Genomic DNA, 16,536 nt, shown 5'->3' with positions numbered 1-16,536 from the left:
CGGACCATGGCTTTTGCTTTAGGATGTGACAAAGAAAATGTCAGGAAAGACCTACTAGAACAGCTAAACTTTATTTGGGGTTAATCAGAGGCACTTTAAATGATGGCAGGTGTATACTGACTCCTATTTAACATAAGTTTGAATGTGATTGCTTAATTCTGAACACACCTACATACCCAGTTATAAGAGGGTGTGCACATTTATGCAACCACATTATTTTAGTTTTTTTATTTTTAACTCAGATTCTACAACATAGAGATGATTGAAATGTTACCAGTTTCCTGACATCTTCGGACCACACTTCTCCCTTCTCTGGCTGCTCGGAATACAGAGAGATTCCAAGGAGTTGGTTAAAAAGAGAATTTAATCCCTCCATGCAGGCACCAAGAGAGAAGAATGGTGAATATAAGCTTGGCTCTATATTATACCTAAGGAAGACACAAAAGTAGTATGATCATTAGAACAGACCTAGATTTGGAAAACATAAATCAATGGACAAAAATCAATGAGCAACATGTACAATATTCTAATGTATCTAAATGCAGGAGCATCTGCTCTGCACCAGGCCCAGAAAGAAACAGTAATTTCAGAAACAGATCACAGTTTCTTGTACTGGGAAGAGCAGGGAAATGCATCAGATATGTATCCCAAAGATACATCTGCTTTTTTTTTTTAGACCCATTTGGTTTCCATAAATATTGTGAAGATATTAAGGTCCAATACTGAATTTGGCAAGGAAGGGGATGCAGACCAATGGAACCCAGAATTTGGATGAAGCAGAATTGTAATTAGTATATAAGGCTTTTATACAAAAGTAAAAACCAAATCAGCTAACAAACTAAAAAAAAAACTCCTAAAATCTGTATAATTGAAGTCCACACCATTTACCTTTATCTGTTACTGTAGCCAAACACAGCAACATTTTCCAATGTCCTAAGCAGGTCACATGGATTTCTTTACTTTATAGTACACAGGGGAGCAAATTAACATTCACTAAATGAAATAATTACATTAAAGCAATTTTCTACATAGCAAAATTTCTGTTGCTGTCGATCAAAACCTGTGATGAGGGAGCAGGGGGCATGGCCAAGCCATGATATCTGTGTGCTTAGACGCAATCGACTCAGCTCGGGATCTAGCCCGCACAAGTGCCCCAACAGAAAATGGTTTCCTATGGGGGAACTCGCCGAAGAGGTGTACCCAGGAACGCCGACAGGGAACCCCAGAAGAGGAAGATCCAGGCTGCTCTGTGCAAAACCTTTGCACAGAGCAGATAGGTATGACATGTTTACAACCACTTTAAGGCACATAGGAATTCAGAGACTGTTGGGTATACTACTGCCCACAAGAGTATTGAACACTGGCAAAGAGAAATTGTGGGCCAGCCCGGTATAACCTCTCCTACTCCCAGCATGCCCCAGTTTTATGGTAAAGCAGCAAAAGGTGCATGAGCATAAACTCAGAGGGGTGGAACCTGTGCCTCTTAAAAGGACTCCAAGAAATAGATTTCACAGCAAGTACAAAAATCTTATTTATTGTCTTGTCTCCTGGGGTGTTGCAGGTATGGGACCCAGTTTGCCCCGAAATAGCATCACGAATTACCATGGTGAAGATGGCGTCATGTAACGGTAACATAGGACATTGATCTAGGCCAGGCAGCATGCAGGGCCTCTCCCAGCATTCAGAAGAGGACAGAAGTCTGGCTCTTCCAGACATGCTCCGCAACCCACTCTCTACTGCACTGCTGGAACCAAAAGGTAGGGTTCTGATGTGATGGAGAAACTGTGTGATTTTGGGGAGGGGGGCTCTGACATATAGGGGGACTATATGGGGAGCCTCTGACGTTATACGAAAATCCCCTGATATGAATAGAGGCTTGTGATGTGAAGTTAATTTCATCAAGGAAGTTGTGGGCATCGTCCCAGGCTCAGTTTTCCCATTGCAAAGTAACAATAACTTTTTTTTACATTGCAGACTGGGTTGCCTTGGGATTACTGTCTACTTTTAAAAGGGTGCCATGACTAGGAAAAAAAAAAAAAAAAAGTTGAGAAACACTGGGCTAAGCTTTACCAGAACACACAGGTCTGGAAATGCAGAGCCTAGTGGCCAAAGGTCACATTCCAGGATAAACTCACAACACTCAGTCCAGTGGGGTCTGGGTATGGCCTCCAAAGCCAGACTGTGTGGCAGGGCCAACCATGATAGGTGCATATAGGAGACCAGCTCAGCAGCAATGTAGCAGGGATCTTGACTAAAGGAAAAAACAACAGCTAGTAAAAAAAAAAAAAATAATAATAAAAAAAAAGGTAGACTTTTCTTTTCCTGAGCCAGGTGGGCAGAGGACATGTTATACTTGACTCATCTGCAATTTGTTTGCAAGTGTCTAGTCCTCCTGTGGAAATTCTTGTGCCCCTCAATGGACAAGAAACAACCATACTTCTTTTGTGTCTCACGTGAATTTCATTATTTCACCATATGAAGGTCAGTTTTCAGCATCTCAGAACTAGTTGTAAGCATATGATCATTGACTGTCATAATAATTACAGCTAGTGTGTTGCCCAGGCTTCTGGTTGGCAAAAGACAACCTCAAGATGTTTGACATCTGTGCTACTTCTCTCTGCGCTTGTTCCGATGCCAGGAAAATAGATCTTTCCCCCTCCTTATATTGTGAACTCAGAATTCCATCATTACAAAAGGTCAAGGGTAGACTTAAAAGAAAACCTCATGTACTCACACAATAAAGATTCTTTTTAATAGATACTAAAAGGCACACTATTATTCGGGACACTATTATTCAAATAAAATAACATATACTGTACATAGCACAAAGCTCATTCTACCACAACTGAAAGTCCATTTAAAGCCCAAATGCAGCCAAAATCACAAAATAATCAGCCCAAGGGACATGACTTACAGTCAATAGCATGTGTCCCTTGTGCTGATTTCTCTTCTGTTTGAAAATCTTCCTCCCTTCATGACCCCACCCCTGCCATAATCTTTGGGTGCAACAGGCGTTAATACAATAATGAGCTGCCATCAAGTAGATGTAAACCAAACAAAATGATCATAACCATTAAAGTGTATTCATTTTTTTTCACCAAGTGATCCTGCCAGTAGCACACTTCCTGCCCAAGGCAAACATCACTGACCACACTGTACGGGCAGCAGCATTGTCACCTTAGAACAAGACTACAGAAGACCTTCATCTTTTTTCTTGATAAAATTGGAGTTTGTTATAGACCTCCCAGTGTTAGTGAGGCTGCAAGGGCTGGGACATATAATAATAATGATAATAATGGGGGATTTTAACTACCCGGAAATTGACTGGAGTAATGGCACTGCTGGGACAGTTAAATAGGCAAAAATGTATGATCCTAGTACAAGACAACTTTATGGTCCAGTTTATTGAGGCCCCGACTAGGAATGAAGCTCTGCTGGACCTGGTAATCTCAAATTATGCAGAGCTTATTATAATATTAATATAAAAGAACATCTGGGTAGCAGTGACCATAACATGATTTAATTTAATAATAGTGCAAGTATGAGGTTAAATGGAGCTACCTATATAAAGAAAGGCAACAGACCCTGTTCACTTGTTAGGTGCTATGTGCTTCTATAGTGACTATTAAATGTACATATACCAATAGTGCATTCCTAATAAATTACCAATGTGCATGTGCTAATGTTGCAAACCTCACTAGGTTGCCAAATAAACTAGATATAAAAAAATGTTTAGAAGTGATACAAAAAAGTGATACTACAATAACAAAAATACAGGTATGTGAAAATAAATAAAGTAAATAAAAATCAAATAAAAATAGTAAATAGTCCCAAAAGTGTAGGACAAATATAAAATATTTAGAGGCACATAGCACCTAACAAGTGAACAGGGTCTGTCGCCTTTCATTATATAGGTAGCGCCATTTACTCTCATACTTGCACTATTATGACTCTAGTCCCCTATTGGGGACCTAGCAGGGTAGGCAGCACACCTAATTTCCCCTTTGGCCTAAGCGCGGATATATTATTTTATTTAGGTTTATTTATTTAAGCAACAAACACATACGGGCAAGATAAAAACACAACTTTAAGAGAGCAAATTTTCTATGGATTAGGGCTGTTCTCCGGGACATGGTTCTCCGGGAATGGGAACTCTTCAAAGTGACTGTATGTAAATTCACTGCAAAGTATATTCCCATGGGCAACAAGATTAAAAGGCTAAAAATAAAACCTATGTGGCTCACGGCCAAAGTTAAAATGACTATAAATAATAAAAAAAAGAGCTTTTAAAAATGTAAAAAAGAAGGAACGTCATCATCGTTTAAATGTTACAAAGAATAGAACAAAATATGTATAAAGGAAATCAAGGATGCAAAAATTCAAAACAAACGACAGATTGCAAAGTAATAGTAATACTATAGTAATAGTAAAAAGGTCAGGTCTGAGCATGTAGGCCCTTTACAAAATAATGTAGAGTGGGTGACTGGGGACAAAGAGAAGGCAAATTTATTAAATACTTTCTTCAGCTCTGTGTATACAAAGAAGCACTGGGGAGTTCATGTCCATAAAGGAGGGTGGTATTGACACAGCTCCAAATGATCCACAATGGCTCAAAAGTGATATAGTCCAGAAATGTTTGGATAGAATAAAGGAGGATAAAGCACCTGGACCAGATGGCATCCACCCACGGATCCTAAAATAATTGAGCTCTCTCATTTCAAGGCCACTGTTTCTAATATTTAGAGACTCGTTAATGACTGGAATGATACCCCTGGATTGGCAAAGGGCCAACGTGGTGACCATATTTAAAAAGGGATCAAAGAGTTTACCAAGTAACTATAGGCCTGTTAGTTTAACTTCTATAGCCAGGAAGATATTGGAAAGTTTAATAAAAGTTCTTGCTGGAAAAAAATATTTTAAGCAACAGACAGCATGGATTCATGAAGACAGAAGTTGTCAAACAAACCTGATTATTTTATGAGGTAAGTTAAACCTTGGATACAACTGGGGGAATCTATAGTGGAGAAGGATCTGGGGGTTTTGTTAGATCATAAGCTCAATAGCAGCATTCAATGCCAAGTTGCGGTTTCGAGATAGAGAGACAGAGAGATAGAGATAGCGACAGAGATAGAGACAGAGAGATAGAGATAAAAATTTTCCCCTGTACAAATCATTAGTAAGACCACATATGGAATATGCAATTCAGTTTGGAGCACCAGTTCTGGAACTGGAGAAAGTGCAGAGAAGGGCAACCAAACTGATAAGAGGCATTGAGGAGCTCAGCTATAAGGATAGATTAGAGAAACTGAATTTATGCCATCTTAAGAAGAGGAGAATAAGGGGGGATATGATCAACATGTACAAATACATAAGTTGTCCACATAGTGAACAACCCAGTAAGAGCTGTGGAAATGTGGAATAGACTCCCTCCAGAGGTGGTTCTGGCCAGCTCAGTAGATTGCTTTAACCCCTTGCTCGCCAACACACATTTAACCCCCTAGTGTTAACCCCTTCCCTACCAGTGTCATTTACACAGTAATTTGTGCATTTTTTTTTTAGCACTGATCACTGTATAAATGTTAATGGTCCCAAAAATGTGTCAAAAGTGTCCGATCTGTCAGTCGCATGTCGCAATACCGCTAAAAATTGCAGATAACTGCCATTACTAGTAAAAAAAAAAAAAAAAATCATAGAAATGCCATAAATCTTTCCCATAGTTTGTAAACGCTATAACTTTTGCGCAAACCACTCAATATACGGTTATTTTGATTTTTTTTACCAAAAATATGTAGAAGAATATATGTTGGCCTAAACTGATGAAGAAATTTGTTTTTTAAAAACATTTTTGGGGATATTTATTAAAGCAAAAAAAAAAACTTTTTTTTTCAAAATTGTCGCTCTTTTTTTGTGTATAGTGCAAAAAATAAAAACTGCAGAGGTGATCAAATACCACCAAAAGAAAGCTCTATTTGTGGGAAAAAAAGGAGGCAAATTTCGTTTGGGTACAACATTGCATGACTGCGCAATTATCAGTTAAAGCGACGCAGTGCTAAATTGTAAAAAGTGCTCTGGTCAGGAAGGGGGTAAAACCTTCTGGGGCTCAAGTGGTTAAAAAAGGCCTGGATTCTTTCCTAAATGTACCTAATATAACTGGGTACTGACATTTATAGGTAAAGTTGACCCAGGGACTATCCAATTGCCTCCCAGGGGATCAGGAAGGAATTTTTCCCCCTGCTGTAGCAAATTGGATCATGCTTTTCTGGGGTTTTTTGCCTTCCTCTGGATCAACTATAGGTGAAGGATTGTGTATATGGGATTGTATTTTTTTTTTTTTGGTTGAACTAGATGGACTTGTGTCTTTTTTCAACCTGACTAACTATAACTATTTGTAGTCCACAGAGGTAGCTGGAAATAATATAACTAATAAGCATCTGAGAGCATAAAAAGTTCTAAGTATACTTTTTTACTGGTATATTTAACAGACCAAAACTATAGCAAAAAGTGAAAGTTCATCGTTAGGGTTTACTTTACCATAGTACTGTAATTTATATCACAATGTCAGCACTGTCTATTAAAACACAACATGGTAATCCTGCCATTAAAGTTCTTGTTCAAGCACTTCCTGTTAGAAAATTACAATGCTCTTCTGCTTTGTCCCATGTCCTCTTACTGGGGATTATTAGTGGTTGGGCCAACGCTCACTACCCAGGCATTTTGTGCCATCAGAAAACCTGCCCTGAACAAGGACATGCAGCTTCTGCTGGAATGAATGCACATAGATAGAAAACCTCTGCAAAATGCTGGAGGATGTTTTTTCAAAATAAATAAAAACCCACAACAGATGGCAATTGCTTCTTATATACTCTTCTTGCAACCTAAAGGATATCCAGCTAGGACCATGTAATAGCATTCACCCTGCCTTCCCTCCAGAGGCAATAAAGCTCTGAAATTACCAGGCCTGAAACCACACTCACCGGCCACTTTATTAGGTAAACCTTGCTAGTACTGGGTTGGACCCCCTTTTGCCTTCAGAACGGCCTTAATTCTTTGTGGCATAGATTCAACAAAGGTGTTGGAAACATTCCCCAGATACTTTGGTTCATAGTAACATGATGGCATCACGCAGTTGCTGCAGATTTATCGGCTTCACATCCATGATGCAATCTCCTGTTCCACCACATCCACAAAGATGTACTATTGGATTGAGAAATGGTGACGGTGGAGGCCATTGGAGTACAGTGACCTCATTGTCATGTTCAAGAAACCAGTGGTGAGATGATCTGAGCTTTGTGACATGGTGCATTATCCTGCTGGAAGTAACCATCAGAAGATGGGTACACTGTAGTCATAAAGGGATGGACATGGTCAGCAACAATACTCAGGTAGGCCGTGGTGTTTAAACGATGCTCAATTGGTACCAAGGGGCCCAAAGTGTCCCCCACACCATTACACCACCAGCCTGAACTGTTGATACAAGGCAGGATGGATCCATGCTTTCATTTTGTTTATGCCAAATTCTGACCCTACCATCAGAATGTCGCAGCTGAAATTGACACTCATCAGACCAGGCAACGTTTTTCCAATCTATTTGCCAGTGCTGGTGAGCCGGTGCGAATTGTAGCCTCCGTGTCCTGTTCTTAGCTGACAGGTGTGGCACCCAGTGTGGTCTTCTGCTGCTGTAGCCCATCTGCTTCATGGTTCAATGTGTTGTGCATTCAGAGATGGTATTCTGTATACCTTGGTTGTAACGAGTGGTTATTTGAGTTACTGTTGCCTTTCTATCATCTCAAACCAGTCTGCCCATTCTCCTCTGACATCCACAAGGCATTTTCGTCCTCAACTGCCACTCACTGGATATTTTCTCTTTTTCTGACCATACTCTGTAAACCCTAGTGATGGTTGTGCGTGAAAATCCCAGTAGATAAGCATTTTTTGAAATGCTCAGACCAGCCGGTCTGGCACCAAAAACCATGCCACGTTCAAAATCACTTACATCCCATTTCTTCCACATTCTGATACTCATTTTGAACCTCAGCAAGTCATCTTCACCACGTCTAGATGCCTAAATGCACTGACTCGCTGCTATGAGATTGGCTGATTAGCAATTTGTGTTACCAAGCAATTGAACAGGTGTACCTAATAAAGTGGCCAGTGAATATTCTGGATAAGAAAAATTAGACTTCACAAGCCAACAGGAATGATCACAATGGGATTTTTTGTGTGTGTGTATGACAATTTCTTATCCCATTCTAAGCCCTGATGAAGGAGTTCTTTTGTCCCTGAAACACCATGGGGGAGATTTACTAAAACTGGTGCACACAGAATCTGATGCAGCTGTGCATAGTAGCCAATCAGCTTCTAGGTTTTATTGTCAAAGCTTTATTGAACAAGCTGAAGTTAGAAGCTGACTGGTTACTATGCACAGCTGCACCATATCACGTGTGCACCAGTTTTAGTAAATCTCCCCCATCATCTGTTTTTGTTTGATTGAATTATGAATAGTTCAAGGCATCTTGGGACTTTTTTTGCTTTGGCGTCCATCATTTCTACAGTAGGAGTTGCTTCTGGGTACACATTGAGGGAGGCCTGATTGAGGGCTTTCATACCAGAACCAGCGAGTTTATTTGCAAATCTTCTTGCATTCTAAACGGTTTGAAGGAGCACTGAAATCACAGCGCCTCTTAAAATGTGTTTCTCAGAAGCAATTACCAATGCCAACGTATTTGCCTCAGCATTTTTTGTTAACAGGCATGTCAAAACCATAATGTATAGAAATGAAAAACCGCAAATGCAAGTAAAAAAAAAAAAAAAAAAAAAAACAGCAGGAAATCAGAGGGCAAAACTAAATAAGGGGCATGGAATTAGTGACCCTGACCTGGGGGCATAAAACCTGACATCAAACATTTGAGATATACGCAAAAAGCTAAAAGAAGAAAATCTCTACCCAAGCCTAACTAAACAATTTACTCAGGTAGGCCCCTATCATAGCTACTGCAGCTGTTGGTAAATCTAAAGGATACGGCATGGATTATGTGCGTAAAACATACATAAAATGTAAACTGATAAAGCACAGTCTTTGATTCTCGGAGCAACCAGCGTAACCAATTTTCAATAACGCACCAGAAACATAGGCAAAGGAACAAATTGGTAAAGCTTTGGCAAACAAGTCCAATTCTCCAGGCACCCAATATTAAAAGGCATTATTTTTCTACTTCCTACAGAAATGAAACTGCATGAGAGATGTACAGTGGGGACGGAAAATATTCAGACCCACTTAAATTTTTCACTCTTTGTTATATTGCAGCCATTTGCTAAAATCATTTAAGTTCATTTTTTTTTCCCTCAATAATGTACACACAGCACCCCATATTGACAGAAAAACACAGAATTGTTGACATTTTTGCAAATTTATTAAAAAAGAAAAAACTGAAATATCACATGGCCCTAAGTATTCAGACCCTTTGCTTTGACACTCATATATTTAACTCAGGTGCTGTCCATTTCTTCTGATCATCCTTGAGATGGTTCGACACCTTCATTTGAGTCCAGCTGTGTTTGATTATACTGATTGGACTTGATTAGGAAAGCCACACACCTGTCTATATAAGACCTTACAGCTCACAGTGCATGTCAGCGCAAATGAGAATCATGAGGTCAAAAGGAACTGCCTGAAGAGCTCAGAGACAGAATTGTGGCAAGGCACAGATCTGGCCAAGGTTACAAAAACAAATCTGCTGCACTTAAGGTTCCTAAGAGCACAGTGTCCTCCATAATCCTTAAATGGAAGACGTTTGGGACGACCAGAACCCTTCCTAGAGCTGGCCGTCCAGACAAAGTGAGCTATCGGGGGAGAAGAGCCTTGGTGAGAGAGGTAAAGAAGAACCCAAAGAACACTGTGGCTGAGCTCCAGATATGCAGTAGGGAGATGAGAGACAGTTGTAGAAAGTCAACCATCACTGCAGCCCTCCACCAGTCGGGGCTTTATGGCAGAGTGGCCCGACGGAAGACTCTCCTCAGTGCAAGACACATGAAAGCCCGCATGGAGTTTGCTAAAAAACATCCGAAGGACTCCAAGATGGTGAGAAATAAGATTCTCTGGTCTGCTCTGACCAAGATAGAACTTTTTGGCCTTAATTCTAAGCGGTATGTATGGAGAAAACCAGGCACTGATCATCACCTGTCCAATACAGTCCCAACAGTGAATCGTGGTGGTGGCAGCAGAGCCCTGACTTAAACCCAATTAAGCATCTCTGGAGAGACCTAAAAATGGCTGTTCACCAACGTTTACCATCCAATCTGACAGAACTGGAGAGGATCTGCAAGGAGGAATGGCAGAGGATCCCCAAATTCAGGTGTGAAAAACTTGTTGCATCTTTCCCAAAAAGACTCATGGCTGTATTAGATCAAAAGGGTGCTTCTATTAAATACCGAGCAAAGGATCTGAATACTTAGGACCATGTGATATTTCAATTTTTCTTTTTTAATAAATCTGCAAAAATGTCAACAACTCTGTTTCTCTGTCAATATGGGGTGCTGTGTGTACATTAATGAGGAAAAAAATGAACTTAAATGATTTTAGCAAATGGCTGCAATATAACAAAGAGCTAAAAATTTAAGGGGGTCTGAATACTTTCCGTCCCCACTGTATATTGCATTCACTGCCTCCCATAGGCTAATTTTCAGGGCTCTTAGCAGATGGCTGTCAGTGTTCCCGAAGGCCAAGCAATTACTGTAACTTTTCTGTAACATTGATTGTGCCGGCCTTGCCTGTCTGCCTCCAGAGTTTGTTAAACATGCAGTTACAGGATTAGAGGCTTCAAGCTAGAATAGTTACTGAAATTGACATGCGGAGAATCAGCAGGGTTGTATAACTTGTACAGTAAATGAATCATTTGCTATAGATCCCTCTTTCCGCCTCAGGGTTCAGATTAAGACGATGGAGGTGGGGAAGGTGGAAAAAAGCATCTACAGAAAAGATGAAACAGGCTTAGTTTGTTTAGATGTAGATTCTTCGACTTATTTCTTGACACATTACTTCTTGGGTCTGGTTTCCTTCACTGTCGCTTCAAATTTCCTTTAATTTTTGTGTAGCTATAACAACTACTCTTTGATAAATGAGCATACTGCACATTTTTTGTACATCAACCCACACTAGACATTTTCTCAATTGCCTATATGGCCTATTAACCTCTCTCGCCACTTCTTTGCCATCCATACTCCATCCCATTCACCTCTTGTTCTTTGCGCCTACATACAACACCACCTTAATCTGGTCTTGTTCCCAGCCACCGGTATTCCATTCTATGTTGTACCATGGATTTAACATATTACCCTCTTTTCTTGATTTCTGCATTCTGTCTTTCCCTTTCTGCTTTTTCATTCCTGCATTTTGTCCGATTCGCCCCCTGTTCTATTACTGCATTTCTTCCATTCCCCTGTTCTCCAATTTCTGCATTTTGTCCTATTTTCAATTGTTTTCCAATTTCCCCTTGTTCTCTAATTTCTGCATTCTGTCCCAATCTTATCCTTGCTCTCCGATTCCTGCATTGTCTTCTCCCCTTGTTCTCCAGTTCCTGCATTCTATCCCACTCCCCTCTTGTTTTTGGATTACTGCATTTTGTCCCATTTCCCTTTTAATCTCGGATTCCTGCATTCTGTCCATGTCCCGCCTGTTCTCGAATTCCTGCATTCTGACCCTTTAACTTCTTGTTCTTAGATATCTGCATTCTGTCTCTTCCCATCTTGTTCTAATTCCTGCATTTTGCCTCATTCTCCTCTTGGTCACCTACTCTTGTACTCTGTCACATTCCTTTCATGTTTCCTCTCTTGTTGACCATCTCCCCTGTTCTGTCCCAGTTCTTTGTCCACTACGTTTTGTCCCATTTCCCTCTTCTCAGATTCCTGCATTCTGTTCCATTGCCCTCTTGTAATCAGATGCCTTCATACACTGGGCCATTTCCCACTCGCTCGCTTTGCTTTTTTTTCACTCTGTCCCACTCCAGACTGTTTTTTGTTACCTACATTCTTTCCAATTCCCCATTTTTTTCTCTACAATCATGCGGATCTATCCAATTGTGTATATGGCCACATCCTATATCTCAAGAAAATCTGAAAGCGGGTTTATATGATCGGTACAGGAATTTCATTGCAACATGGAGTACCTGAATTAAAATTTCCCAGCTCTGCTCATCTTCAAACTTGCATGGTATAACACAGGTATAAATATTGTCACTGCTGGACCCCTTCCATGCCCTTTCCCCTCTTCTCCATTTCTGCACTGTCTGTCTGTTACCTCCTTTGTTTAAATGTAGTGGTGGGAACAGTGTCTTGTACTCTCTCTTGCTCTGCTATGTTTTTGGGTACTGATGAGTTTTACATGTTCTTGTATTAGATGTGGTGCAAGACAGATTTGGTTATAGTTTTAGTAGTTTTTCAAACTGGTTATATTCTAATCATATAGGTTTGGTTATACTAGCTTGCACTTCTGTGTATAGTCTGCAACTAGGACTCTTATGCCATCTGTTTTTATGACTCATTGCTCACCAAACGTTTGTATAACATATTTTTCATGTATATGCTATATCGACAAGACTACTCCTACTTATCACTTTGTAGGTCTTATGTCCTATCACAGTCTGTCTTTGTATGCATTAATGCTGTTAAAATATACCCTTTTCCTTACCATGAAATGCTCTTAGATTAAAAAACAAAATAAACATTGTGTTGGTGGGAGGGTTGAGCCCTTTAGGAATATCACACACTGTGGTTGTTTGATAAACATTGTAATACTAGTAAACACCATTGCATTATGCTTTACAATGTGCCTACCTCAAAGATTTTAATGTAACCCTTGAAGGGGTTGCCCGCCTCCCTCCCCTGCAGACTTAGGTATATCAGTGTTGGAAAGTGTAAATAAAAAAATGTATTCCTAAATAAATAAATCAATAGTAAAAAAAAAATTATTATTATATATATATATATATATATATATATATATATTATAAATAAATTAAAAATTTTTGCAATCTTTAGGATGTGCTGCACAAAAAGTTATTGGAACTTATTAAATAAATCAACTCCTCTTTCCTTATCTCCAAGGTTTCCACCTGTTCTCTATTGTGGAGGATGGCAGTCAACAATCTCACGGTTTGCCAACCAGGCCAGGTATGGTCTTTTCTTTCCACAGTCTGAGATTACTGGACCCTGACCAATCTGTAGAAAAACACTATACAACTATTTAAATCTTCTCCATCACTGTAGCAGACAGCTGGATAGATGCAGCACTTGAACTTTTGACTCTTAACAATGACTGGACATAGCCTATAACTATTATTTAGCACTACAGTGCCTTAGTGTGAATTTTTCATCACATTTTAGGACTGGTCGAAGGACTGACAAATTTAGCAGAAACAATTCTAACTACGTACCTGCTTTGTGTCCAACTGTTATCCTGCCGATAGATTACCTTTAAAATAAAACCCCCAAAACATGACAGCATACTTATGTGTTATAAATAATGATCAACTACAGTTCTGCTGATTTTCAGATTTACAAACTTTTTTTTTTTTTTTTTACAGACTCCCTACTTTAATACGTTAAATATGTAAAGTGACATGCTTCCCTAAGTGAAGTTAATTACTGACAGCTTGAAAAACCTGCCTTGAAATAGAATACTGCTGGCTTTATGTATTCTGAATTGGGGACTTATTTCTTTGACACGGTTCGGAAACACAGCCGAGGTGCAGGTTAGAAAAAGTAAAACGCATTTTACTTTTGCTTGCTTACATCTAATTTCCCTTCTGTGTTCTTGCAATATGCTAGCGCCATCTGCTGTCAAACATTCAGTACAAAAATAATGTTGTATTACAGAACGCAGAATGAATGTATATCATATTCTACCATGAGCTGCAATAGAGATGTGTGCATTAATTTCTGGAGGAATCACAAACAAAATTACATGTCTCAGTAAGGATTTAATTATACAGCAATCTACATTAGGCAACCACTACAGTTTAGTACCAACCAGGTTGAAAACACAGAAAAATCAGGCACTACATACAAATGATGGCACTCTTAAAAAAAATAAATAAATAAAATAACTTATAGCGGTCTTCTGGAAATAACAGCTGGCATTGCCTTTTGTTTGGAGTTGAGCTTTAAAGTGGAACCAAAGTCATAATCACAGTCAAAACTGAAAAGAAAATACCTTAGCCCAGAATGCATCAGTTTCCCCTATTAGCTCAAGCAAGAACTGTCAAGATTTGGTGACCCATTATTCAAGCGAAACACGTTGCGACATAGCGGGGCGACACGCGCGTCATATCCAATCCCTGGTCAATGAACATGCAGTGAATTGGAACACACGCTGGCACAGATGCACAGAGTTAGCGCCGGGTTGGAGATTTGCATTGGAATGCTAGAAAGACTGAGTGGCGGTCTAAAGGCACATCAATGTGTGACACAAGGGGAAGGAACAGGATGAGGTACCAGTTCTACCCAAGGAAGAAAGAATTCTTCAACAAGGAACCAGCCAAATAGCTTGGCTGGTTCCTTGTTGAAGAATTCTTTCTTCCTTGGGTGGAACTGGTACCTCATCCCGTTCCTTCCCCTTGTGTCCCCCTTTTTGATATGCTCCCTAATTCAGAGGAACACACCCTTCTGTGATTGACAGATCATCTGGGTGTCTGCAATTACCTTCATGTGTACACAGATGTTACAAGGGTACTTCCCTCACCTGTTATTACTTATATTGAATTGAGCAAGGCCTTTTTGGTTCATAGGTTTTCGTTTTTTGTTTATAAAATTTTATGCGGGATTATACTTCCCTTCCCCTTATGAACCTCACCTTGCGACCACATACACCAAACTGCTCCTTTACCACACACTTTATACTAGCGGGCCCGCCCGTGGGTGCACTTCACTTCTTTTTCTTTTCTCTCTCCCCTTCTTTTCTTTTTTTTTTTTACCTTGCCTTCACATTTCTAATTCCCTTCTTCTCATCTCTATCCAGTCCTTCTCCCTGATATGGCATATCTTCTAGACGCTGATATTGACCGAGAAATTCAGTCTGCCTTCTCCTCTCAACAATCAGCTCCGAATCAATCTGAAGACTCTCTCCAGACCCTATTCAAGAATCATAAGAAACTGACCATCAAATTTCTGAATAGGAAATGGGATATTTCCTCATTAAAATCCCATATTGATAATGGGATTATCCCCAGGGGTCTGAGAGAACGGGTTACCCCAGCTGGACATCTTCACACACCTCGCTTTATTGAGGCTTGGAAGGCCAGCTGTGTAAGACGAGGTCTTGAAATTATGCAGTTGATTGTTGATGAGGAACAGGCACAATTGGATGAAATAAAAGCTGAGATAGATATTAGTGTTGGTCTACTTGAACCCTTCAAAACAGATCCCTCCTTTGAAAAACATAACGAGCTCCTTAAAAAGGAAGTAGAAAAAACTCAAAGAAATTTAAAAATTCATAAACAAGATAAATTCAAACAAAATTTACTGGATCTTGAACGCGGTGACCTGTTTGATCCTACAATTCATAAAGGAAGGAGTCGATCGCGTAAGAATAGAGGAAGGAGTAATAGTTCAGCTAACACAAAGACTACCCGCAAACAATACTCATCCACTGACAGTGATAGTGAACACAGAGACCTATCAGTGACTTTTTTAGAGAGGGATCAGTCACCAACAGACAACCCCACAATCATGACAGGGAAAAACCAAACCAAGCGGAAAGGGGAAAACACCACCAGATTCGCCCCCAAGTCATCAGGGAAGACAAAGGGAAACACGCAAAAGTCAGCGACAACTGAGGAAGAGAACACACAGGACATAAATAGTGAGAATTTACTGGCAACACCCTCACTTAGTTCCCCCACGGATATGAAGGTTGTCAATCTCACTGAATTCCCTTTGAATCAACATCATCTCTCCCTGCTCAGCAAGGGCCTTTCTTTCTCTCCTAAATCAGGGATGAATGAGTTTGAAGTATATAAGGATATTTCCCTTTACCTCAGAAAAGTAATTTTTAGATATTGGCATTCATCTAAACATACTGAAATTAATCAAAATAACAAAATAAAGAAGAATTGGAGGCCTTAGATGCACTCATCTCTCTTTTACAAGAGAATGAGGATTCCGATTTGGATACAGAGACGCTTACTGAGCAAACTGTAGAGACACGCTCGGCCAATCTGTCCATTAAATCAGTTAAAATTCCCCCGTTATCCAAACACAAGTCTATTGAATTCTTCCTGGCACAAGTCAAGAGAGATCTGTCTAAGGTAAACTGGAAGTATAGGGGCATAGATAACCTCACTAGGGAAGAGAAAAGGGCTCTTAAAGAACTAGAGGAGAATCCCGGTATTATAATCAAGGGCAGTGACAAGGGAGGTAACTTGGTTCTTCTTACTGAGGACCAGTATGAAAATGAAGTACTTAGACTTCTCGGTGATAAATCCACTTATCGCAAACTTGAGTCAAACCCATTTCCCGATATTGTTAACGAACTAAACTTCTTGT

At 39.8% G+C, this 16,536-nt stretch overlaps 1 protein-coding gene across 3 annotated transcripts in view; it reads right to left on the bottom strand.

The window, feature by feature from the left end:
* Positions 1–16,536, bottom strand: part of MIPEP (mitochondrial intermediate peptidase) — a 236,515-nt gene that overhangs the window by 138,247 nt on the left and 81,732 nt on the right. For all 3 annotated transcript variants that reach the window (XR_012241497.1, XM_073613434.1, XM_073613433.1), the window contains exon 11: positions 275–428. Coding sequence is in view for 2 of the 3 variants with exons in the window: in XM_073613434.1 (XP_073469535.1) it covers positions 275–428 (154 nt within the window). In the remaining variant the exon portion in view is untranslated. The remainder of the gene's footprint in view (positions 1–274; positions 429–16,536) is intronic.

This window comes from Aquarana catesbeiana, linkage group LG02 (assembly GCF_042186555.1).
Source record: "Aquarana catesbeiana isolate 2022-GZ linkage group LG02, ASM4218655v1, whole genome shotgun sequence".
NCBI lineage: Eukaryota > Metazoa > Chordata > Amphibia > Anura > Ranidae > Aquarana > Aquarana catesbeiana.
Note: the sequence above shows the minus strand (reverse complement) of the source record. Positions and strands in the feature narration are given on the sequence as shown.